Below are 26,412 nucleotides of genomic sequence, written 5' to 3' on the forward strand. Positions count from 1 at the left end.
GACTTAAAAAGATAGTTCTATCCTGAAGGAATTTATTCTCTTGTTCAGATCGAAGCCACATTTGCCATCTTGAAAAGTCTTTCTGGATTTGGAGAATATGTGCTGAGTGAATAGAGTTGAGCTAGCAATAAAATTAAGTCAGTGGCCAGTCTTTGGTTTACAAAGGGGTTAGGTCTGGACCTCCCTAAATGAGTCTCATCACCCGAAATTACCGATCAATTAAGCATGTCTGGTTGACTCCATGGGAGAAAGAATGAGGAAATAGGTGGCTACAGGCTGACACACTCACCCTGTCTTCTCCATCCCCCTCACACTAATGTTTGTGCATCATGACCATTTCACACAAGTCTGTGAGAAGCTTTACATCAGTCAGGCTTCTGTAAGTTGGGAATGGTCTGTAAATGGGATCAGTGAACTGCAGATAAGTCTGGCGAGCAGAACTTCATTTAACGTCTCTATTTACATTTGTAAAAATGTTTTCCTGATAAAGATTAGAAAATGAAAAGCTGCTTGAGAGCAAAACCTGCCTACAGGATTCCTATGACAACTTACAAGAAGTGATGAAGTTTGAAATTGACCAACTTTCAAAAAGCCTCCAAAACTGCAAAAAAGAAAATGAAACTCTGAAATCTGATCTGAATGTAAGTTAAGAAAGGTACTGGTTATTGATGAATTTGTCCTGGATGTATGACTATTTGACCTATTCCTGACTTGTGTAATGGCCCACTGTGGCTACCACGTGGAAGGTATTCCGTGTGTTTGTTGACTACACGTTAAAATCTAATATAACATTGTCTTTTAGAATTTGATGGAGCTTTTTGAGGCAGAAAAAGAACGCAATAACAAATTATTATTACAATTTGAAGAAGATAAAGAAAACAGTTCTAAGTGAGTGCTATTTATCTTTCCCATGGTTGACTAGAATATCATTTACTACTACATTCTTTATCTTGTGGGGCCTTTTTTTTTTAATTGCTATAGCCTGTTAGGTTTTTGTTTTTTTTTTTTTAATTTCAAAATGAATACCAGATTCTTTTGTATAAACAGATATATAGAGAAACTTGATTTTTCAAAACATTTAATAACTGTCTACAGTATTTTTTAAATGAATAGTATTTTTTAAATGAATTGGTGGTGATTAGAATTCGGGACCTTCTGTAAATAAATCACGGTATTTATTATTGGAAGATGGGAACTGGTTTATTTCTACTATAAACCAGTGGAAATTATTTCTGTTCTTTTCTACTATTCTTTCTCTCTCTGTTCCTTTATTCTTCTGGTCCTTAACATGAATGCAGTTGTCTTTCTTCCCTCTCTCAGAGTCCTTCTCCTTGGTGATCTCTCTCAGTCTCTTCGTTTCAGCCAGCAGTAGGATAATGACTCTAGTAAGAAGAATTTGTGTTAGTTTATTCAGCAGATACTTGTAGAGTTCTTACTATGAGACAGATTCTTCTCTAGTTCCTGGTATACAGTAGTGACTCTTATCTATTTGGGAAAGATAGTTAACATTTAGTCATTCATTCAGATGCTTAGTGATAGCCAGCAAGCCAGGCACTATTCTAGTAAATGCCAGGACATTTAGAGGTAAGACGATGAACAAAATATCCCCACCCTTAGGAGGTTTAAATGAGAGATAGGTGATAAGTAAATGCTTCATGTTATGTTAGGGAGTCCTAAGTACTCTGGAGAAAAATAAACTGTCCTGGCACGAAACTGGGTTCTCGTTAAAATAACTACTGAAGAAACTAGTTTAAATTTCTGATCCGAGTGAAATGCAATTCCTAACACTGTGTAGGAAGTTCAGTTGCATTGAATGTCTTTTTCATGAATGGACTCAGTTCCCGTTTCCATTGAATGAGTCATGACTAGAAGATAATTCTTCTTTTCCAGAGAAATCTTAGAAGTACTTGAAGCGGTACGTCAGGAGAAACAGAAAGAGATGGCCAAGTGTGAGCAGCAGGTAAATATCCTATACTCTTAACTATGAAATTTGAAGTTTGTAACTTTTATTCCTGGTATCTAAATAGTTTTGTTATAAAAATTGTTCCAGGTTTCAGATATTGAATATTGGTAATAAAAAGATGGAGTTGGTTATATTATTTTCAGCTCTTGTTTTTCTAACCCCCAGATGGCTGTAATATTAATTTGTTGGTGGCTTCCTGATGGAGACCACAAAATCATTGTCTTTTGGCTCGACTTTTTATTTTCAAATATTATACCTTAGTGTACACTGTTTAATACGAAAAGCAGATTTCAACTCTTTTTTTTTTTGGATATATATGCACGGTTAACTTTGTGATTTAATTCTCTTTCTAAAAATATTAATTTCCCCCCATAGATGGCAAAAGTACAGAAACTAGAGGAGAGTTTGTGTGCTAATGAAAAAGTAATCAGTTCTCTGGAGAAGTCTAGAGACGCTGACAAGGTAGGTTGAGGTTGAGGTTATAGCCCCCTGTGTATTCCTTATAAATGCTGCCTTCACATGCTGGTTTCCTGCTCCCAAGGTGATAGGTAGCCAGCATTTCTGTATGCATTTAGGCTGTGCTCATCTTCCAAAGTTCCTGGAGAATGAGGTCTTTTAAGTTAACTTTCCTCATAACTTGAAGTGCCAACTGTTATGTCACAACTGCAGTGTTTCTAAAACACATCCCTGCCCCCTTTAACTAAGATGCCGTTAATGCAACCTTTTCTCATTGATTGTCAGTCCCCTGATGTGAATAATTAGATATACATTCCTTTTATGTTCAGCTCTTATTCATTCATAAAACCAATGCAAATGATGAAAATATTAGAAAATCATTAAAATATAAATTGATAATATAATGTGATGATATTAATAATGTAATGTGACACATGATATTCTGCTAAAATAAAATTGACTTCTGTTGTCCTTTGGAAAGGTAAACTATTTACCATTAAAGAATGGTCTCTTTGCTGTCACTCGGTATGAAGATACCTTTCTGTCCTTGTCAGGAAGTTGTAACTGACCTCATGAGCCAGATCCAGGAGCTAAGAACCTCAGTCTCTGAGAAAACAGAAACAATAGACACCCTGAGGCAAGAACTGGAGGACATCAATGTAAGTTCTTTTGCCAACAAGATATTAAAATTGAGCACAAGACACAAATGCTTCACACAAAAGCAAGGTTCTGTGTTCACCCAGGTTTGGAAATATGTATTGGTGAGAGCTCAGCATGCTTGGGTATCTGCAGAACCTGCAGAGCCTTTAGTATGCTGACATGCTGTGTGCTTCTCAGGAAGGCAAAGTCACTTTGTAGTGTTCTCAGACCTCACTGACCTGAGAGAGTGCCCTCTCTGCACAGTAGGACATTGCTGATCCAGCCCAGATCAGAAACAGATTGGCTGTTGTCTCTGATTCTTAAGGGTATGTGGTGTTCCTCAATTGCTTAAAAAAAAAAGCATATTTTAGTGATGTTCAGAAATGTCAGTGATTTAAAAAATGAGTTTGTTTTTCTATTATTGGACTTTATCATTTTCTAAAGTAAAAACTTAATCTTTCTGCATATAAACGGTGATGCTTCCTCCGTGCCTTGGGTCAAGGTAAAGTTTTTTGTTAATGTCCCTCACTCCTCTGCTCCTGATGACAAAACCAGGTGTATTTTCACTGATACCTGCAGGATATCAGGTATCAGTGATACCTGATATCATTTCCTAAAGTAAAGACTTAATCTTTCTGCATGTAAACGGTGATGCTTCCTCCGTGCCTTGGGTCAAGGTAAAGTTTTTTGTTAATGTCCCTCACTCCTCTACACCTGATGAGAAAACCAGGTGTATTTTCACTGATACCTGCAGGACTTTTCCACTTCTCTTTTGGAATTTATACATTTACTGTTCCATTCCTTCATTCAACAAGTAGTTATTAAACTCATTTGTGTTAATCTGGTCAACATCTTAGAACTGAGACTCATTCTTCAGTTACTAGAGTATTATTACTCTAAAAATAAACTGATAATAAGGCAGACAGATCTTGTATCATAATTTTCTTTTCTGTAGGGCAAATACAACTCTGCTTTGGCTGACAAAGAAGAGAGCAAAGCATTGATCAACAGACAGGAAGCGGACATTCTGGATCTCAAAGAAGCCCTGAGACTGAGAATACTCTCTGAGGACATAGAGGTAGATGTTAACACATCATGACTCTTTTTGCTTTTTTTAGTTGTCAGTATGTTTATGTGTATATTCATGAATAAATATAAGACTTTTTAAAAGGAGTAAGTCATAATTAGGACCATTTTCCCTAAGGTATTACATAATTGGTAGATAACACTGAGCTTGTTATATTTTGTTTAGTTGATTTATCTTCATTCATTTGTGCTAACACCATGCTAAGTTCTTGTAACTAACTCTGTTCTGAAAAGGAAGCAGAGTGGAAATTACACTTACTTGGATGTAGTGGCAACAACAGGGAGCAAAGAAAGGGCTGATTAACTTCAGAGTGGCTTCTTGTGTTTTAGCTAAAACAGATTTTGTTTTGTTGTTGATGTAAATGTATTTTTTAAAATTAAGCAGTACTGTCATGTGGTTCAAACTTAAAAGTATATAAAGCAATATCCTTGTGTATCCTTCCAGAAATATTTTTGGCTAGTCCTGTATACCTTGATGAGAACTCACTATGTATACTGCTTTGCACTTGCTTTACAAATAGTTCTCTTGCTACCCATGAAACAAATTCAACGAGTATTTACTGAACCCTCCTGTCATACAACCTGTACTTGTTTTGCATTTGGGAATAGAAGAATGATTGAAACACAGTTATTTACCATGAAGCATGCAGTCTAACTTAAGAGGTAGATGTGTTACAAGGTAATAAAAGGCTTGGGATCCCAGAAAAGGAAGCAGTTATGCCTGGAGAATTCCTAAGAGCTCCCAGAAGGAGATAGTATTTGTACAGGACTTTGCTAGGGAGGGAAGCATGGCAGTTGTGAATGTTTGTGGAGGATCCCCATCAAGGGGAATAGTTAGTTGTGAGTGGCTAGAGATGCAAGAGCTTAGGCGGAGTAGTTTCCCGAAGGAGAACTGTAGTGACCCAGGAACCGCTCTGAAGTCAGCAAAATGCAAATTGAAATAAGAATTATTTTTTGATGTTATAACTGGTGAATATTAAGACTTGAAGATATGCAGAGAAAGAGGATTACTTGAACTTTTGGTGAAGTTTAAGTTCAACCTTTTGGGAGGTGATCTGGTAATAACATGTAGCCTTAAATTTTTTGCATATGCTTCAAATTTGCACAGTTAGAAATTTAGCCTAAAAGTAATAATCTAGATCTGGAGGGGGGCATGGCACCCCACTCCGGTATTCTTGCCTGGAGAATCACCATGGACAGAGGAGCCTGGCAGGCTACAGTCCATGGGGTCAAAAAGAGTTGGACACGACTGAGTGACTAAGCACATCACAAAATAATCTAGATATTAGAATAAGATGCATATAGTAGTGAGAAATTCAGGTCAATTAAAATATTTAGTGGAAGGTTAAATGGTACATCCATAAGATGAAATAGAGCCCACTCAATGAAAATTATATACAGTAAGTCACCTACAAATGAACGAGTTCCGTTTCAAGAGTGCATTTTTAAGTCCAAAAAAGATTTTTTGGCCGTGCTGTGTCTTTATCGCTGCATGTGGCTTTCTGTAGTTGTGGCGAATGGTGGCTACTCTCTAGTTGAGATGCTTGGGCCTCTCATTGCAGTGGCTTCTCTTGTTGCAGAGCCCGAGCTCTAGGGTGTTTGGGCTTCAGTAATTGTTGCACATGAGCATCACTCCTGCTTTTACACTTGCTTCTGGACACCCTGGGCTTGAAATAAAGATACTGTACTGCTACTACTATATACAGTAGTATACAGTGAAGTGCACAAAAGCACAACCATTTGCAGAGGATGCACACCTGTGACAATGTGTGCCAGACACCTGAACTAACTTCCATGATTGGACATGCAAATATACATTTACACCTTTGAAAGGTCACAACTTGAAGGTTCATATGTAGGGAACTTACTGTCATAAAAATAAGTATATGGGGAGATCTTGTGATCTATCAAGTATATGTGTGCATACTATGATGTATATGTAATATTGTATGTTTAATGTATATGTAATATACACTATTATACACACACACACACGCACGCATACATGCACAGGGCTTCCCTGGTGGCTCAGACGGTAAAGAATCCACCTGCAATGTGGGAGACCCAGGTTTGATCTCTGGGTTGGGAAGATCCACTGGAGAAGGGAATGGTTAACCACTCCAGTAGTCTTGCCTGGGAGAATCCCATGGACAGAGGAGTCTAGCAGACTACAGTCCATGGGGTCTCAAAGAGTTGGACACAACTGAGCAGGTACCACTTTCACTTTCATGCATGCATATTTGGAAAGTTAGGTGGAACAGATGCTGCTCTAATTTGGTAGAGATTACATACACTGTGGATGTAGGAATTGTGCATGCAACCTCTGGGACTTCTAATTGTCTCTGCCATTTTCTATCAAGCTGCTCCCCGGAAACTTTGATGGCCTGTGACACTCTAACACAATTAGCTGAGGAGTACTTGTCTTTATAACTGTTTACCTTCCCATGTATAGAATCTATTGGAGAGACAGCAGGTAAACTAGAGACCAATGCCTGGAGTCCTCCCAAGGCGAGAGAGAGCAGCTTTGATTCCATGGGGGTGAGGGGAGAGAGGAGCAGAGAGCAGTGAGACTTCAGTCTGGCTACTTAAATGAATTTACTGTAATATTTATCTCTAGATGTGATGACTTAAATATTAACTGCTTGGTTTATCTTATAATGGATTAGCATACAAGCCAAAAAAGTTTTCACTTAAAACTTTCCTAGCACTTTAAAAATCCTGCATAGTAATGATTTGTAAATTGATATTGGAGTGACACAATTAAGAGAGTCTTCTTCCGTGGGCCTTGTCCCCTAACAGAAGGACATGCTCTGTGAGGACCTGGCTCATGCCACTGAGCAGCTGAACATGCTCACCGAGGCCTCGAAAAAGCACTCAGGGCTTCTGCAGTCGGCCCAGGAGGAGCTGACCAAGAAGGATGCCCTCATCCAGGAACTTCAGCATGAGGTGAGATGCAGGGGGACCATTACTCAGGATGGGCATGGGGGTGGGGGAAGCACGGCTGCATTGTGGTTGAGCTATGAGGTCCCCACCTTGGGTAATTCTCCTCATTCAGAAAAGCAGGCTAACAGGGTGTGTAGCTGGGCTCTTAACAGGTTGCTTCTTTGTGTTCAGACTTGCATGGCTGTCCTCCTACCCACCCTCGACCCTTGACACATGCCAGCAAGTTCTGACTACTATGGCAAAAGGTTATGGCTGACTTCCATCCTCATTTTGGCTATTGTGGTTTTATATTTTGTAATTTTCCTCAGATAACCCTGTGATTACTTGTGAAGCTTAAAAAGAAAGTTTCTTTTAAAGTGGAAATAAATTTGTGAGAGAAATTTCAAATTATCAAACAGGTCATGAAAAAAATAACATAAGAAGTCCATTTCCACATGCCCAGGGAAGATTGTCTATTCTAATTGGATCATGTCCCCATGTTATTATCTAATCTGTAAACTCCTGTTCAATTTTCCCCAGCTAAATCAAAAGAAAGAGGAAGTAGAACAGAAAAAGAACGAATATAACTTCAAAATGAGGCAACTAGGACATGTGATGGATTCTGCTGTCAATTATCCCCAGGTACTTTTCATAAATCGAGTGCATTTCAGGAGGAATAAGCGATTTTGTGAACAATGAAAGCTGAAAATTGCTAAGACTAGCTTTGTCTTTACAGAAAAAGATTGTCACAAACACCTTCTCTGTTTTTTTGTTTTTGATGAAAAGGTACCAGTGTTTTATTTGTTTTACTTGGACAAGAATTAGGATAACAAACGATGTGTGGCCTGTGTATTTTCTTCATGTGTGACATATACATTTACCATGAAATCTTTGTAACTACTTCATCAGGTATTTGGATGAAATTTGATTTTATTTTAGAGCCCTAAAACACCACCACATTTTCAAACACATTTGGCAAAACTCCTGGAAACGCAAGAACAAGAGATAGAAGACTGGAAAGCCTCTAAGATTTCTTTGCAACACCTGATAACAAAACTCAATGAAGAGAGAGAAGTCAAAAATGCTGAGATTCTCAGGATAAAGGTAACTGGGTAATTTTTTTCAATGAATTTAATGTTGCAAAATAAGCAGTATCTTTCATGATGACTGAGGATCCACAATTCAAAAGGAACAAAACTGAAGTGTAAGATGCAGAAAAGTTTTCCTCTCAGCCCAACTCCAAGCTACCTGGTTTGCTGTCCCTGAAAGTTCTGGGTGGAGTCAGTTTCTGAGAGCTTTTCAATGCATGTATAGCCAGGTGTTAAAACAGTCTCCCTGTCCCTTTTTTTTCCCCTTGTGATGGTGTCATATCATACAGGCTGCACCAGCTACTCTCATGACAGTGCTGTGAGGCTTTTAGATCTTTGCTGGTTTAATAGCTGGAACACATTATCTCGTATTTTTTAATTTGTGCTTTTATTATTAAGAGTCAGATTGAGCATCTTTTAGTTTTTTGCTTCTATGAGCTATATATACTTCATCCATTTTTCTGTTGTTGAACTTTTTCTTAATGAGCTACAGGTGTTCTTCGTATATTAGAGAGATTTGCTTTTGTCTGTGATAGTGAAAAAGTGCTTTTCTCTTGTTTGCCATTTCTTTAAAGTTCCTTCTAAGGTTTTTCACCTCACTCGTGGAGGGTATGGTTTTTGTGGGAGAGTGTGTTTAGGGCGAGGTTATGGCTAGAAGGTGTGTGAAGGAGTGCCTGGGTAAGTGTAGTGTGGGTGTGCCTGGGTAAGTGTAGTGTGGGTGTGGGGGGCAGCGGGTAGGGAGGGTGTGATGCTCCATAGAAGATCGTCTGTGAGCTCATCGCTCTGCAGTGAGTATTTGTTTTAGAACAAAATTACCTTACTATGCGAATAGGATAGAGGGGATCATTTTTATTACCCAGATCGATACAATCTTGGTACTTAGAAGAAATTGGGTCAGGTTAAAAGAAATAAAAAAATAGATAAGCAGAAGTAAATCAATATGGTTGCTCCAGGATTTAACCTGGTAGGTAGTCCAGGGGTTAAGAATCCCCCTGCTAATGCAGGGGACACAAGTTGGATCCCTGGTCTGGGAAGATCCCACATGCTGCGGAGCAGCTAAGCCCATGCACCGCAACTGCTGAGTCCATGCGACCTCGAGCCCATGCTCTGCAACAAGAGAAACTTCTACCATGAAAAGCCCAGGCACTGCAACTAGAGAAACCCCTTGCTTAGCAATGAAGACCCAGCACAGCCAAAAATAGATAAATAAAATAAAAAAGAACATTCCTTACAGACAAGTATTTATTTCTTCTGGATGGTTGTGTTCATGATTTTCAAGTTAGAATACAGTTAAGTGTTTTGAGGCTGTGGCACATCAGTTTTTTTAAAAAATTAGAATCTATGAAATAGAATCAAATAGAATATTTACCAAAGTAGATAACTTTTGTTCATCTTTTCTCATAAAGGAATTTTAATGATTTAATTAAATCATTAAAATCAAGTTTAATTTTGATGTGATTTTTTGTTTTGGTGCCACAACAAGGTCTTCCTTGCAGCACACGCGATCTCTTGTTGTGTCACGCAGGCTCCAGAGCCCTTATGTTTAGTTGTGGTGGCTCACAGGCTTAGTTGCCCCATGGCATGTGGGATCTTTGTTCCTCGATCAGGGATCAAAGCCCATGCCCCCTGCAACGGAAGTCTTAACCACTGGACCACTAGGGAAGTCTGATTTGTGTGATATTGATAAAGGACTATGTTTAAGACAGTAGGGATATGAAAGTCAATCACATTCCCAGCCCCCAAGAGCTTCTCATCATCTCCTTTTTAATCCAGGGATATGCAGAAGAGTGTTCAGTGCGTGGAGGGAACTTAAAACACAATACCTGTCTTAATATGCCTGGGGAGCAGAATAATGTCTACTATCATATGTTTTCTGAAAAGACCTGATTTGATGTTTTTAGGAGCAGTTGTGTGAAATGGAAAACCTCCGCCTGGAGGCTGAGCAGTTAAGAGAGAAAAACTGGCTCCTGCAAGGTCAACTGGACGATATCAAAAGACAGAAGGACAGCAGGTAAGAAAGAGCCTCAAGAGCTCTGTGGGCTGAATCTTGGCCTGCCTGGGTACCACTGAGTGAATGAGGTCGGAATAGGTTTCACAGCGTGTGCGATGTTTCTCGATGATCCAGGAGCTGCTTCATCAGTTGCTTCTCCATCAGGTCTAATGAGGGGGTTTTCCAGAGATGGAGAAGGTCATCATGATCTTGCCCACCCTGATGACCTTTTTATTGCTGTAGAGCTGTTGAAATTAATTTCAAATATGTGAAATAAATACTTGAACTAAACTTTCTACTTGTATCTGAAAGAGGGGTTGGAGCTTGGGGAGCAGATATGTCAACAAGATAAGGCTTAAGGTTCTGCCTGCAGAAAAAGAATTTCCTTGGTTTTGCTTCATGGCTTCCAGTGGAGAGAAAGCTTCTGGGAAGAACTTTATAGAGGGGTGTTCTCTTAGGTCTGGGTAGGTGAGTGTGTGTGTATGTGTTGGTTTTGACTCAGGCAGCTTTCTAGTTGTATCTGCTAATGGCCCAGCATCTTGTCAGGGGCAGCCACACCTGGGCTATGTCCTCTCTGTTGCTTGAAAGCCGTGTGATATTGGACTAAACCTGAGTCTTTAGCACTGAAAGCACAGATTCCTAACTACTGGACCACCAGGAAGTTCCTCCTAGATGGTTCTTTCAAGTTTTAGTGAGCAAAGGAGATGGTAATTTTATTAAGCGTCCTCTTCTAGGGATTTACCTTCCCCTTCTGAGTGATTCTGATGTAGGTAGCTCCTAGTCTGCTCACCTAGTTTCCATATGCTCCACCCCCATGTCCAGGCGCATTAAAGAAAAGCATTGTACATCGTATACTGTCTTTTATCAAGAGTTAGTTTAAGCGTGGAACACAGAACATTTTCAGGTCATTTATAAAACCACAATTTAAAATACTCCATAGCCTTGTGTTCCTTATATGAGGAGCCATACAGAACCTTCTTCATGAAAGATTAGAAGAAAGTTACAGCCCAGGGGTCAGCCTGTTTGATAACTGATGTTTCATTGGAGCAGTCAGATTCCTTCATTCAAATACCACACACCTTGGCATTGTTGTATGTGTAGTAGATGTGAAATTGACTCTTGAATAAATTTGACAGTGTTTTCCCATCCTCCCTTCCTAATCTCTGTAGCAGACAGAATCATTCAGACAGTCAACAGCTGAAGAATGAAGAAGTGATCAAAGAAAGACTTGCTAAAGTATGATTTTTTTTTTAATATAATAGTTGTTTTCCTTGTCTGAGACATGCTTTTATAATTAGCATTCATGGTTATATATTTTAGAAATCATTTTATTATTGAAATTTTGTCTTTTTTGTATTCCCACTGTTAAGTTTGATATTTATCATCATTATTTGGCTATAGTTGAAAATTGAGAGTGAAGTAGTCTTCATGCCTAAATAGTAAGCCCATTGTTCACATAGAGTTCTCCATTTAGAAGCAAGTATCCTATTTGAAGCATTAAAGGGCACAGTACGTGTGTGTATTTGGGATTATGGAAAGGGATATCCTCCCATTTTTTTTTTTTTAATTTGAAGTATAGTTGATTTACAGTATTGTGTTAGTTTCTGGTATACAGCAAAGTGATTGTTATATCTATATGTGTATTCTTTTTCATATTCTTTTCCATTGTGTTTTATTATAAGATATTGAATATAGTTCCTATACTATACAGTAAGACTTTGTTTATCTGCTTTACACACAGTAGTCTATATCTGCTAATCCCAAATTCCTAATTTATCCCTCCCCCCCTTTCCTTTTTGGTAACCAGAAATTTGTTTTCTATGTCTGTAAGTCTGTTTCTGTTTCATAAATAAGCTCATTTGTATCATTTTTTTAGATTCTATCTATAAGTGATACCATAAGATGCTTGTCTTTGTTTGACTTACTTCACTTAATATGATAATCTCTAGTGGAGAAGGCAATGGCACCCCACTCCAGTACTCTTGCCTGGAAAATCCCATGGACTGAGGAGCCTGGTGGGCTGCAGTCCATGGGGTCACTAAGAGTTGGACACGACTGAGTGACTTCACTTTCACGCATTGGAGAAGGAAATGGCAACCCACTCCAGTGTTCTTGCCTGGAGAATCCCAGGGACGGGGGAGCCTGGCGGGCTGCTGTCTATGGGGTCGCACAGAGTGGGACACGACTGAAGCGACTTAGCAGCAGCAGCAGGTCCATCCATGTTGCTGCAAATGGCAATATTTCATTCTTTTTTTATGACTGAGTAATAGTCCATTGTCTATATGTACCATATCTTCTTTATCCATTCCTCTATTGATGGACATTTGGTTGTTTCCATATATTGGCTGTTGTAAATAGTGCTTCTATGAATACTGAGGTATGATTGTATATTAAAAAGGATGTTGCTTTTTTATTATTTATCAGTATTTTATATTATTATAAAATAATATTTTATTATCATGGTTTTATTACCATGAGTGGACTAGTTACTTTCAGTGTTTTGTTTAGCAATGTTAATAACTTAAGCCATTTTTTCTTTTTCTTTCTTTAATCCTCTTATAGAATAAATTGGTGGAAGAAATGCTGAAAATGAAAGGAGAGTAAGTACACTCTTGTAATTCAAGTTGTTGTTGACCTTTTCTTTATTAATACCAAGCAGTATTCCTCTAAAGGAAGAAATAATTATTATAACCACAAGGTAAGAAAATTCTTTGCTTTCTGTAATAGTGAACACAGTATGTGAACACAGTAGGTGGTTACAAAATTCTTGCCTTAAATGCCTCTTGCCAAAGGGGTTCCTCGTGTGAAGCCATTAAAAAAATATATATATCTTAAAGAAGTAAGTGCCAGGAAAACTTTAGTTTCCCTGGGGCAATTGATGGGTTTTCGCTTCTTGGACAGTGTGACCAATGAGAACCGACCAGATTTCCTTCTCAACTTCATTTAAAACCTTGAGGCCCTCTCAGACCCATAGATGAATACTCTGAATTCTTCTGGTCTTGACTTTAGGTTTCTTTATATGTTCTCTATGGACATAATTTTATTTTATTCATTTAGTTTCATGTTTTAACTTATGTAATCTTATAAACTGCCTCAGTTCAGTTCAGTTCAGTTCAGTAGCTCAGTCGTGTCCGACTCTTTGCGACCCCATGAATCACAGCACACCAGGCCTCCCTGTCCATCACTAACTCCCGGAGTTCACTCAAACTCATGTCCATCGAGTTGGTGGTGCCATCCAGCCATCTCATCCTCTGTCATCCCCTTCTCCTGCCCCCAATCCCTCCCAGCATCAGAGTCTTTTCCAGTGAGTCAACTCTCTGCAGTGTGGTGGGTTCAAAAGGACTTTATCAGGGGAAAAATACTCAGAGGAGTGCTCAAGATTGTGCCTTAGCCAAAATTAGCATGCCTGCAGGGCAAGTTGAGAAAAACCAATATCTGGCAGTGGCATAGAGATAACCATGCTCAGCTCAGACCGGTTATTATTTACTAATTTTGGGGAACTGGGTGTGCTTCTCCTCTGCCTTTCTTCTCCCAAACTGAGTTTTTATAAAAATTAAATGGGTAGGAAACTGTAGTGTCTGCCATGCCACAAAGCCTTTTTTTTCATCAAACAAAAGCAAAGTACTTAAGACAAATGCAGAACAGCTCCAGGTCAATTAGGAAAACATCAGTGCCACCCACACTGTCCTGAGGTTCCACGGAATGTAGTCTGAAAACACTGCCCCAGGAATTGTTGGCTCTAAATGATATATTCTGTGTATTACATCATTTAAATTATCAGTGTTGTATTCCATATGCATTGTAAAATAAATTAAAAGTATTTGTTTCTTTGGGAAGGTTATAGGATTAAGTTAGTTTTGTGAAATTCTGTATAATTTTTTGGTAATCCTTTTTCCTTTCCCTCTTGAACACTTAGTTGTTTTTGAACACTTTTTCTTCAACTTTTTTTTATATTGGAGTATAGTTGATTAACAATGTTATGTTAGTTTCAAGTGTACAGTAAAGTGATTCAGTTATATGTTTCTGTTCTTTTTCAAATTCTTTTCCCATTTAGATTATTACACAATATTGAGCAGAGTTCTTGTGCTATACAGTAGGCCCTTCTTGGTTATCTATTTTAAATACAGTGGTGTATACATGTCCGTCCCACACTCCCCGTCTACTTCTCTCTGCCACCCTTTCCCCTGGTAACTGTAAGTTCATTCTTCAAGTCTGTCAGTCTGTTTCTGTTTTATAAGTAAGTTCATTTGTATAATTTTTTTAGATTCCACATATAAGCAATATCATAGGTTATTGGTCTTTCTCTGTCTGGCTTATTTCAATCAGTATGACAATCTCTGGGGTAACCCTTCTTTTTAATGTTTATTTTCAAGTGATAGTTGCATAAAGTGCACATCCTTGAAGAAATGACTACTCTCCCATCGTCTGAGAACCAGTTTTTGAAATCAGAAATGATTACTCTAAGGGGCACTGAATAAATCTTGCAGACTCTAATAATACTTAAGTAACAGTTTCCTCCAAGGGCTACATCTAAAAATCTGCATTCTAACTTTTTGTTGTCTAAAAAAATGGATTATGGAACTTTGAAAAATGTAAGTTTGGGGTAAGCAAGCATTAAAAAAAAAAAGCTTATATTGCAACTCTTGCTATCTTCCTGTTCTGTCAGAAGGGGAGGACTGAATATTAGTGATACTTTCAAATCAAAATCCTGGGCTTGGGTGACAAATGTCTGATTTGAGTACTGTCTTATACTTGTGTCCCTTTGGAATATTATAACTTGATAGTTACCATTACAGCCTAGAGCAGCTCCAGAGCACCCTTCAGAACAAAGAGACCGACTACCTGACGATGACTGAGGAAGTCAAACGAGTCAGAATGTTGGAGTCTAAAGCATTCCAAGAAAAGGAACAACTGAGATCAAAGTTCGAAGAGCTGAAAGAAGAAAAAGAGAGAACATGCCAGGTGCATTTATGTGTTGGTTTTATGAACAGAGCCGATCAGCATAAGGGTGCTGGCTGGGATTGGGCACCCTGTAGTTGAGAGTTGCTCAGAGCACGTAGAGATGTGTGGTCACGAAAGCTGGGAGCCTGGGCTCTGTTTCTCCCTCCCTCTCCTCCTGGAAGGCATGCAATAATGTTATTTTAAATGAAAAATTCAAAGCAGCTCATTTTTACCTTCCCTGTATTGATTTCCCTACAGGAGATGGAAATGTTAAGGAAACAGGTGGAGTGTCTGGCCGAGGAGAATGGAAAGTTGGTGGGTCACCAAAACCTCCATCAGAAGATCCAGTACGTAGTGCGGTTGAAGAAGGAAAATGTCAGACTTACTGAGGTAAACTCCTGATTGTTCTAAATAGGCTCATGCTGATTTTTAAATGATTATTTAATTAAAATTTAATTATTGAATCACTCAACTGCTTGGAAAAAAAGTTGGCCACTGCTAGTCCAAGCGTAATTCGGTTATCGTACCAATGAGATTCTTGTTTACCGTTAAGAGTTTATCAGTGGAAATTTAAACTTAATGCATTCTGAGAATACTTCTTCCTATAAGAATTAGAGCCTAAATTTCTTTTCTTTTCTTTTTCTTACCAGGAGTCAGAAAAGTTGCGTGCTGAAAATTTATTTTTAAAAGAAAGGAAAAAGAATGAGCCATAAAGATCCTGATCAACTGCCTACCTTGTTGGGAGACTTTTTTTCCCCTTTTATAAAAGTAAGAGCTACCCATGCCTACTTAGTAGAGCTGAATTAAGAGCCATGACTATTAATGGTGTACCTGGGGGCAGGGGGTGGGGGTGGTGGCTGACCCTCAAGTTTCTGAACACCGCATCTGTACATACCTGTGGCAACTGGCAGTCTGCAGTTAGAGGCTGCCATTTCAAAGCTTTTAAAGTCACCTGTAAATATTGGAAAACCTTTTCCTTTTTAAAATAAAAGCCTGTAACTGAGGCTTTACAGGGAAACAGGGATGTTGGCCAGATTAATTTTTTCCTTCTATACTGCCATAATCTCCTTTGAGTCTTGCATCAGAAACTCCAACAATATTACAGGGGTTTCAAAACTTCCAGTGAAGTTAGTGACTCCGCAGTGTGTATGGATAGCAGACTTGTTAATATAGATTATTTTTATATTCCTTGAAGTGTTCTCAGGAGCCTTTTTTGTGACTGTAAATATGGCCTTTTTAAAATATAATAAAATACTTTAAAAATATACATTTTAATAATGTAATTTATAGTGTTCATTCATCATATACTTATTGAGTATATATACTTACTGAGCAGCTGCTATATGCCAGGCACTGGTCATCAGTGATCAAAGCCAACAGAAACCCTGCCCTTGTTACAGGGAAGAATTGAGTCCATGTTGGATCTGTTTCTTTCACTTTAACCTTTGCTTCCCATTAGTTTTGTTCACTGAAAGGATATTGTCCGTACATAATAGCCTGCCTCAGAGAACCCTGTCCCTCTGGCCTGAATGTTAAACCAAAATGCCTTTGTTCAGGATCCTGTCTACCTGTGGATGACTACAGAAAGGAAGGAATTAACACATCCCCTCCCGGGACTGGCCATTCCAGGAGATATTTGCCAGAATAATGGCCTTTTTACTTTACTTCTTCACCTCTCCCACTCTCTGTTCTATAAAGGAAACTGGCATCCAGACCCCAATAAGATGGTAGCTTTGAGACATTAGTCTACCATCATCTCAGTCTGCTGGCTTTCCAAATAAAGTCATATTCCTTGCCTCAACACATCGTCTCTTGGTTAATTGGTCTGTCATGCAGCGAGCAGAACAAGCCTGGACTCTGTAACACCCTTAAAGAACTTCTGTGTATCAGCACTTTTTATTTATTGGGAGTAACCGACTTGATGGACATGAGTTTGAGTGAACTCCGGGAGTTGGTGATGAACAAGGAGGCCTGGCATGCTGCGATTCATGGGGTCACAAAGAGTCGGACATGACTGAGTAACTAAACTGAACTGAATATTCCATTTTGTAGACATGCCACATTTTATTTACTTACCTCTCAGCGGACATTTTGTTACCAAACCAAACTTGGGTTAGCTCACATCTCCGTATGCAGTAAAGCCAATCACCTGACACCAGGTTGTGGTGAAGAAAGGTGCAGGGTTCACTGCAGGGCACCAACTCCCCTACAGATTTCAGCAAAGCATTTTTAAAGGTAAGGTGAGGGAGAGGTGTCCCAGGGTTTGTGGTCAGTTTGTGCCCCATTCTCTGATTGGCTTTAGAAAAAGCAGAGGGACCAGAGATCAAATTGCCAACATCCACTGGATCATCGAAAAAGCAAGAGAGTTCCAGAAAAACATCTATTTCTGCTTTATTGACTTAGGCCAAAGCCTTTGACTGTGTGGATCACAATAAACTGTGCAAAATTCTGAAAGAGATGGGAATACCAGACCTCCTGATCTGCCTCTTGAGAAACCTGTATGCAGGTCAGGAAACAACAGTTAGAAGTGGACATGGAACAACAGACTGGTTCCAAATAGGAAAAGGAGTCTGTCAAGGCTGTATATTGTCACCCTGCTTATTTAACTTATATGCAGAGTACATCATGAGAAACCTGGGCTGGAAGAAGCACAAGCTGGAATCAAGATAGCCGGGAGAAGTATCAGTAACCTCAGATATGCAGATGACACCACCCTTATGGCAGAAAGCAAAGAGGAACTAAAGAGCCTCTTGATGAAAGTGAAAGAGGAGAGTGAAAAAGTTGGCTTAAAGCTCAGCATTCAGAAAACAAAGATCATGGCATCTGGTCCCATCACTTCATGGCAAATAGATGGGAAAACAGTGGCTGACTTTATTTTTCTGGGCTCCAAAATCACTGCAGATGGTGATTGCAGCCATGAAATTAAAAGACGCTTGCTCCTTGGAAGAAAAGTTATGACCAACCTAGACAGCATATTCAAAAGCAGAGACATTACTTTGCCAACAAAGGTCCATCTAGTCAAGGCTATGGTTTTTCCAGTGGTCATATATGGATGTAAGAGTTGGACTATAAAGAAAGCTGAGAGCTGAAGAATTGATGCTTTTGAACTGTGGTGTTGGAGAAGACTCTTGAGAGTCCCTTGGACTGCAAGGAGATCCAGCCAATCCATCCTAAAGGAGATTAGTGCTGGGTGATCATTGGAAGGACTGATGCTGAAGCTGAAACTCCAGTACTTTGGCCACCTCATGCGAAGAGCTGACTCATTTGAAAAGACCCTGATGCTGGGAGGGATTGAGGGCAGGATGAGAAGGGGATGACAGAGGATGAGATGGTTGGATGGCATCATTGACTCAATGGACATGAGTTTGGGTGAACTCTGGGAGTTAGTTGGTGATGGACAGGGAGGCCTGGTGTGCTGTGGTTCGTGGGGTCACAAAGAGTTGGACACGACTGAGCGACTGAACTGAAAGGAACTCTGATTGGCTGATAGTGAGGTAACAGGGTGCTATCACATCAGATTATCAATCCTTAGGTGCCAGAAGGTCAGGGGCTATGCACTCATGGTCATTAACTCCTTCCATTTAGCAGGGTGTTTAGTATCTATAAAACACCTCAGGAAATATGCCATCAGATCCTATTATCTAGGTACTTATGGAGGAGCTAAAGCAGAGGAAGGGTCTATCCTCAGAAGGCACTCAGTTATAATTTGATCTGTTGGCAGTTGAAAGCTACTAAGAATAATGCTGCTATAAATACTTCCATGTAAGTCTTGATGTGAAAATACGTTTCACATCTCTTATGATACCTAGGGGTGAAATTGCTGGGTCATCTGGTGAGTGTGTGTTTAACTTTTAAAGATACTGCCTGTTTTCTAAATGTACCGTTCGACTGCTTTGTTATGTTTCCACTAGTAGGGTGTTCCAGTTTCTCCACATCTTCTTCCACACTTGTTACTGTCAGGTTTTTACTGTAGTCATCTTCTCAGGTGTGAAGTACTGTGTCACTTATATTTTCCTAAAGACTAACGATATTGAACACTTTCTACATATGATAGACAGTAAAAAACAAACAAACAAAAAAACTGATATATACTACAATATGCATGAACCTTGGGGGAAAAAGATACTAAATGAAAGAAGAGGGACCCAAAAGACCACATACTATATGATTCTGTTTATGGGAATGTCCATAAAAGTGACAGCAAATAATTGGTTGCTTGGAGGCGGGAGTGGGAATTTCTGTATGGGCAAAAGGAAACTTTGTGATATTATGGAAATGTTGTACATCTGGTTTTTGGAGCTGATTGTACAACTCGATAAAATTGCTAAGAATGAACTACCTGCACTATAGGTTAATTTTATGGTTTGTAAATTATACCTCAGTCATGCTGCAGAAAAACAATTTTAGAAAATTAATGCAGGAACTTCTCTAGTGGTCCAGTGGTTAAAAATCCGCCTTCCTATGTTGGGGACATTAGTTCGAACCAGGATCAGAGAACTAAGGTCCCACATGCTGTGGGGCAGGTAAGCCTGCGCGCCACGACTAGTGAACCCACGAGCTCTGGAGTCCCTGCGCCAAAATGAAAGATCCTGTATGTCACAAGGAAGACCTCATGTGCTGCAACTAAGTCCTGATGCAGCAAAAATAATAAATAAATAGAAAACTGATGCATGGTTGAATTCTCAACAGATAATACTAGAGACAGAAATGAAAAATGAAAAAAATTCAGTGTAAGGTAACATACAGACACTGACTGCCCTGGAGGTGGGAGAACGTAGTGTAGTGAGGCTGGCAGTGAAGAAACTTGAATCTTATCACCTCCTGAAATAAAATTCACATTTTATAGCAAGACAAGAAAAATGTAACTTAAAAAATCTTTGTTCTTTGACATCTTTTGTCCTGATTCTGCATTGTGCGTCAGCCAAACCTTCCCCATTGACATAAATGGCTGCTCAGCCATAAAAGAACAATATTCTAGCATCAGGAAGACAACTCCTTGAAATAATATTCCTTCTTGATTTCATAAGGGATCACATGGTGTTTAGTTCTCGGTTATCTAAACTGTCAATAATACATCATTTGATGTACAGCCCTCTTTCTTCAAAAACATATAACTGTGCCTTGACTTTTAACAGGTAGAACAGTTCTCAGCTTTCTGAGATGTTTTGACCACATTATAAATCCTCAGTTTTGGCTCGAACAAAATTTTCCATTTCTTTTCTAGATTGATTTAGTTACTCATCAACAATCTGTATGAGTTCCCCAGGGCTGCTGCAACAAAGTATCATAGACTAGATGGCTTAAAACAACAAATTTATTCTTGCACAGTTCTGGAGACCGGATGTTCAGTTAGGGCTTTTCAAAGTCAAGACTGAGGGCTCCAGAGGAAAATCTGTTTCATTCCTCTCTTGTGGTGTTGCTAGCAACCCTTGGCATCCCTTGGTTTTTTTTTTTTGTCACATGTCAGTTTATTGAGGAATTTGTGATGCTAAAGGTTAATTCTACTCACTTGATTACTTTTCATGATGTCAAATAAATTCCAAAGGCTATATATAATCCATGATGTTTCCCAATTACTTTTCCCATATTCAGGAAACACAAAATTCAAAGAAATGTTTGAGTGAATCTGAAAATTGCCCTCATCCTATCTTTTTTCAAAAGGTGATAATTAAGGGTTCGGAAGTACAGCAGCAAGGAGGAAGGATGAAAGTGGGACATGAAGAAGGCAGATATTTTTGCTCAATTTCACTTTCAACGGTTCAAATCTAATTTTTTTTTTAACATGTTTTGCACCAAAAAAGGAATCAATACTTTTCATTCCACTCTTGTCAACTTTAGCCTGAGCCTTCTGAGCTGTGGTCATTTTGCTATTTTCCTTTACAGTCTTGAAGTCTTTGAAATTAAACCTAGTGTAATCTTCTTTTGACTTTACAGGCTCATCTGATAACTTTGCTTTCTCTGATGGAAGGTTCGGCACTGAAGCTGGAGGTTTTGGAAGCTTTAAATATTTAGATGTCATCACTTGTTTAGGGATATAATCAGATATCAGACCATGGGCATAACAAACATAATCCTTGTCTTTGTCACTGGAAACCTGGCCACCAGAGAAAAATGCAGTAGACTGTACCCAGGCACTGACATTTACCTTACTGGTTTTTAATGCTGCCATAGTCTGATTAACCTTTTTTTCTAACCATTTTAATGTCTTCTCTTTGCTGTACTTGCAGTATTTCTTCATATCTATTTCTTTTTCTTCTGTAATGTGTCAAAGTAACTTCTCAAGTTCAAGAAGTCTCAGCAACAAGATGCAATCTGGGAACATGTCATCCATCACAACTTGATCCAGGGGCTGAAACTTCCCCTCTTTATCGGCCTTTATAAGGTAGTGGAGAAGCAGAACAGCGGGTCCACAGGTGTGGCAAAGTGAAGAAGACCTCCTGATGGAACTGATTCATTTATAAACCAAGAATGGGTTTTTTTCCTTGAAAACTTTTATTTCAAAAGCTGCAGTAGACACATATTGAACAAGTAAATGGCTCCTTCCCCTGAACATGGGTTAGCCAGTTTTACCAACACAAGCCTACTTTTCATCTTCTTTGAAGCATCCTTTAAATACTCTCTAATCCCGGCAACCGCTAATCTGTTTTCCATCTCAAAAATGTTGTCATTTTGAGAATGCAGGGAGCAGGAACACGTGCGGCCAGGCGTGAGCCCCGTCCCTGCTGTTGGCACCGCCGGACATGCCGCTTATCTGCTTCCGGCAGCCTCAGGCCTCAGCCCTCAGTGGCCAATGGCGGGAGAAGGTCCCTTGGTTTTTTGATGTATGATTCCAGTCTCTGCTTCCATGGCCACGTGGCTTTCTCCCACCTCTGTCTCCTTTTTGTTTTTTAATTGAAGGGTAATTGCTTTATAGAATTTTGTTTTCTGTCAAAACAACATGAATCAGCCATAGGTGTACATATGTCCTTCTAAGAACACTAGTCAGAGTAGGACTCACTCTAATGACCTTAATTTGCCTACATTTGCAATGACTCTGAGGCAAGAGATAGATGGGCCCCAGGCTCAGCAGCTGGAATTATTCCCTGTGGACAGATACTCCAAAGTAGCAGGATTTAGAGAAGAGCTGAGCCCTGCCCAGATAAGAGACCTCGTATTTCTCATTCTCAAGGTCAGTGAGACCTTCCCAACTATACATGCACAGAAAAGTTCCTCGGAGGTCAAAAGGGAGAGGGCATCACCTCATGTAAGTGATAGCAACCTACCCATAGGCCTCTCCGCTAGAACCCATCTTGGCTAAGAGGTGTGTGCTCACACATGGGAGGCCCCTGAGATACACCAAGTATATACCTTGCTCTGCCTGGTATATACTCACTTCAGGCAAAGAAAGATGATTGGCCACATAAAAGCCAGAAGAAATGCCTCATAAAAGTGATTCCAATTACCATGAAGGTAACTGCTGCAGCCTAGAATTACGGCACTCTGGCTGGCAACTGAAATCCTGCTTCAAGCCGCTGCAGGATGAGAAAACTCCTTTTCCAAATAAGGTCACATTCACAAGTACTGGGGATGAGGACTTCAAAACGTCTTTTTAGGGGCCACAATTCAATACATAAAGTCAATCAGATAAAGGAAAAGGAGATAAAGCCTTAGGCCAGCTCAGGACGGAGTTAGAATTGAGTTTTGCAAAAAGCCAAAACTGGAGGAATGCCAGGAGCTTAAGTCATCCTGGCATCTCTGCTGCCTGTAATAGGCCTGGCCCAGAGTATATATTTGGAGAAGGCAATGGCACCCCACTCCAGTAACTCTTGCCTGGAAAATCCCATGGATGGAGGAGCCTGGTGGGCTGCAATCCATGGGGTTGCTAAGAGTCAGACACGACTTCACTTTCACTTTTCACTTTCATGCATTGGAGAAGGAAATGGCAACCCACTCCAGTGTTCTTGCTCGGAGAATCCCAGGGATGGGGGAGCCTGGTGGGCTGCTGTCTATGACTGCACAGAGTCGGACACGACTGAAGCGACTTAGCAGCAGCAGAGTATATATTATTATTAGCTCATTGGTTTAACTGAGAAATGGACAGAGTGAAGAGAGGAAGAGACTGAGGGAAGGTTGGAGAGAAGGCGTAAGACACAAGATATTCACTCCCTAGGTCATCACAGGCCACACCCATCCTTCCTGTCTCACTGTAACCGGTGTGGGGAATTTTGCACATTCATATTCCCTCCCTGGGCCCTGTAGCCTCTTAAATTTGTGACTTTGGCCCCTGAAGTTGAGGGAGAGTTTGAGTGGGTCTCCCAGAACTCAATGGATCATCTTTTGTCCATTAGCCATCTCTGAGGTTTGTTTTCATTGCTTTTTAAATAAATGTGGGATAAGGTATTCCTTGCCCTCCATAGTCCCAGTTCAGGGTGCTCTAGTTAACATCATCGTATTAATAAGTTTCTTAATTTTATCTTTTATCATCAAATCATAATCTGTTTACTCAAACATTTGTAGCAACGGTAATGAGCTGCTCACGATATTGGGCACTGGGACATCTGGGCCTTTTGAATTGTCAGAAGCCTTAACCCAAGTCCGCTTTCTTGCTGAGTGTGCAGGTCTCTGGCACTCTGTGCCCAAGCATATGTAAGGCGCATGTAGATCTCCCGGGAGACTTGTTAAAACACACAGTCCAATTGAACAGATGTGGGGCGACACCTGGGAGGGGAAGCCCATATTGACACCGAACGACAAGGATTCAAACTGCTAGGCCACGAAGAGTTATTCCACAACAGCAACCACAGTACCACAGTCGACCTCATACATCTGGCCAGGAGTGTTCTGCGCAGTTAAACCTAACGCGGAAAGCAGCATACCATGGAGGCAAGGCTCCCAGCGTCTCTGCCGGCAACCGCCCCTCCAGGCCTTCGCTGAGCCTCTATTGGCCACCCAACCAACGTGAGCGTCCCGTCACGTGGGGCCGCCGTCCAATCGCTGAACTCTCTCGATCTAGCCTGGTGTCTGTCGCGGCGAGCGCACACGTGGCAGGAAGGCCAAAGGCCGCTTGGGGTAAGGTGTGCGCCGCTGCCTTCCCCGACGGCTCCCCCGGATTCCAGCACCTCCTGCTGCCTGGAGTGATGTGCGCTGCTTCTGGGAAGTATTCAAGTTCCTGTGCACCCGGGGCACATTCGGTTCGCTGAAGCTGGCCTGTGGAAACAAGGTGGACCCCGGGACGCTGCTGCGGCGGGCTGGATAGTGGGGAATGCGGAGGAGGGGCGCTGCGGGGCTCGCGGGGCTGGCGGGGCTGGAGTGGGGCTGGGGACGCCGGGAATCGCCTCATCCGCAGCCTGGCGCTGCAGATAACGGGAGCAGGAGAGTATACGTCGAATCGAAGTCGCCCAATCTTCATCCATTGTAGGTGGGAAGAGATTTCGGGGACTGAGGCTTGTTCTCTTAGCTGGAACGTAAAATCTGATCTCCTATTGGGATAGTCCGCTTTCGAGGAAGACACACACCTACCTGCACTGTCTTTCATTTTAAGCCCTTTTGCCTGAACACTACTTTCCACGTGACTCAAGGTGAGAAGCCTGTTGCCCATATCTCGCTGGTAAAAATCTTTCTGTCTTTGTACCAGGTCTTAGTTGCGGCATGGGGATTAGTTGCAGCAACTAAAAGGAAAAAAAAAAAAAAAAACCTTGGGAATTCGGGATATCTTCAGTAGAAGGGAAAACTGAACGAAACGTTTTGGACATTCCTCCGAAGCTGAGAATTCCGAAACTGGCTCCCCATGTCTGCAGAGGTGTCACTTTTTGCCTCTCGCATAAGGAGTCATAGGCCAGCTTCTCCTTGTTTCATTGTATCTGCGTACCCGGGGTTAGGCTGTGACCTGGACAGTAGGCAGTCTGATTCTTTAGATTTAAAGCTTATTTTGGACTAATCCAGTGGGAGCTGCTTGAGGTTAGTATCCTGTTGAGGTTAGTATCTTGCTTAAAGTTAGTATCTGTTGGGTGGAATCCTTGGAGTGAGTGAGTGACCATGATGAGCCAAGAGGATTTCTTGTCTTCTCAGTTGTGCACCAGGCCTTCATAGGCCTTTGTATGAACAGGCTGCCACTGGCACATAAAATAAGCAGGGTGACAAAATACAGCCTGTTATACTCCTTTCCCAGTTTTGAACCAGTCCTTGTTCCATGTCCAGTTTTGTTGCTTCTTGACCAACATACAGGTTTCTCAGGAGACAGGTAAGGTGGTCTGGTATTCCCATCTCTTTAAGAATTTTCCACAATTTGTTGTGAACCACATAAAGGCTTTAGTGTAGTCAGTGAAGCAGAAGTAGATGTTTTCCTTGAATTCTTTTCCTTTCTCTATGATACAACCAATGTTGGCAATTTGTTTATCTGGAAGTTCTTAGTTCATGAACTGCCAAAGCCTAGCTTGAAAGATTTTGAGCATAACCTTACTTGCATGTAAAATGAACGCAAATGTATAGTAGTTTGAGCATTCTTTGGCATTGCCCTTCTTTGGGATTGGAATGAAAACTGACCTTTCCCAGTCCTGTGGCCACTGCTGAGCTTTCCAAATTTGCTGACTTTCTGCATGCAGAACTTTAACAGCATCATTTTTTAGGATTTTAAATAGCTCAGCTGAAATTCCATCACCTCTCCTAACTTTGTTCATAGTAATGTTTCCTGAGGCCCACTTGACTTCACTGTCCAGGATGTCTGACTAGGTTAGTGACCACAGCGTCATGGTTATCTGGGTTATTAAGACCTTTTTTGTACAGTTCTTCTGTGTACTGTTGCCACCTCTTCTTAATATCTTCTGCTTCTGTTAGGTCCTTACCACTTCTGTCCTTTACTGTGTTCATCCTTGCATGAAATGTTCCCTTGGTAGCTCTAATTTTCTTGAAGAGATCTCTAGTCTTTCCCTTTCTATTGTTTTCCTCTATTTCTTTGCATTGTTCACTTAGGAAGGCTTTCTCATCTCTTCTTGCTATTCTCTGGAACTCTGCTTTCAGGTAGGTCTATTTTTCCCTTTTTCCTTTGTCTTTAACTTCTCTTCTTTCCTCAGCTATTTGTAAAGCTTCCTCAGACAACCACTTTGCCTTCTTGCATTTCTTTTTCCTTGGGATGATTTTGGTCACTGCCTCCTGTACAGTGTTATGGACCTCCATCCATAGTTCTTCAGAAACCCTATCAGATCTGATCTCGTGACTATTTGTCACCTCCACTGTGTAATCATAAGGGATTTGATTTAGGTCATACCTGTATGGTCTAGTGGTTTTCCCTACTTTCTTCAGTTTAAGTCTGAATTTGGCAATCAGGAGTTCCTGATCTAGTCGCAGTAAGG

General features: G+C 40.4%; 1 protein-coding gene and 1 pseudogene across 3 annotated transcripts in view; one reads left to right on the forward strand and one right to left on the reverse strand.

Annotated features, from left to right (window-relative positions):
- Positions 1-16,858, forward strand: part of KIF15 (kinesin family member 15) — a 57,303-nt gene extending 40,445 nt beyond the window's left edge. For 2 of the 3 annotated variants that reach the window (XM_070360261.1, XM_070360262.1), the window contains exons 21-35: positions 491-641; positions 803-888; positions 1,891-1,960; positions 2,339-2,425; positions 2,974-3,078; positions 4,014-4,136; positions 6,944-7,090; positions 7,607-7,708; positions 8,006-8,170; positions 10,056-10,165; positions 11,314-11,380; positions 12,707-12,744; positions 14,941-15,106; positions 15,344-15,475; positions 15,736-16,857. In XM_070360261.1, the coding sequence (XP_070216362.1) occupies positions 491-641; positions 803-888; positions 1,891-1,960; positions 2,339-2,425; positions 2,974-3,078; positions 4,014-4,136; positions 6,944-7,090; positions 7,607-7,708; positions 8,006-8,170; positions 10,056-10,165; positions 11,314-11,380; positions 12,707-12,744; positions 14,941-15,106; positions 15,344-15,475; positions 15,736-15,798 (1,612 nt within the window). In that variant the 3' untranslated portion in view covers positions 15,799-16,857. Of the gene's footprint in view, positions 1-490; positions 642-802; positions 889-1,890; positions 1,961-2,338; positions 2,426-2,973; positions 3,079-4,013; positions 4,137-6,943; positions 7,091-7,606; positions 7,709-8,005; positions 8,171-10,055; positions 10,166-11,313; positions 11,381-12,706; positions 12,745-14,940; positions 15,107-15,343; positions 15,476-15,735 lie in introns of all 3 variants that reach the window. The other variant, XM_070360263.1, reaches the window with a different exon arrangement.
- A 3,895-nt stretch (positions 16,859-20,753) lies between these two features.
- Positions 20,754-21,860, reverse strand: LOC102273758 (ribonuclease H2 subunit B-like; annotated as a pseudogene).
- Between the last annotated feature and the right edge of the window lie 4,552 nt (positions 21,861-26,412).

This window comes from Bos mutus, chromosome 22 (genome assembly GCF_027580195.1).
Source record: "Bos mutus isolate GX-2022 chromosome 22, NWIPB_WYAK_1.1, whole genome shotgun sequence".
Lineage (NCBI taxonomy): Eukaryota > Metazoa > Chordata > Mammalia > Artiodactyla > Bovidae > Bos > Bos mutus.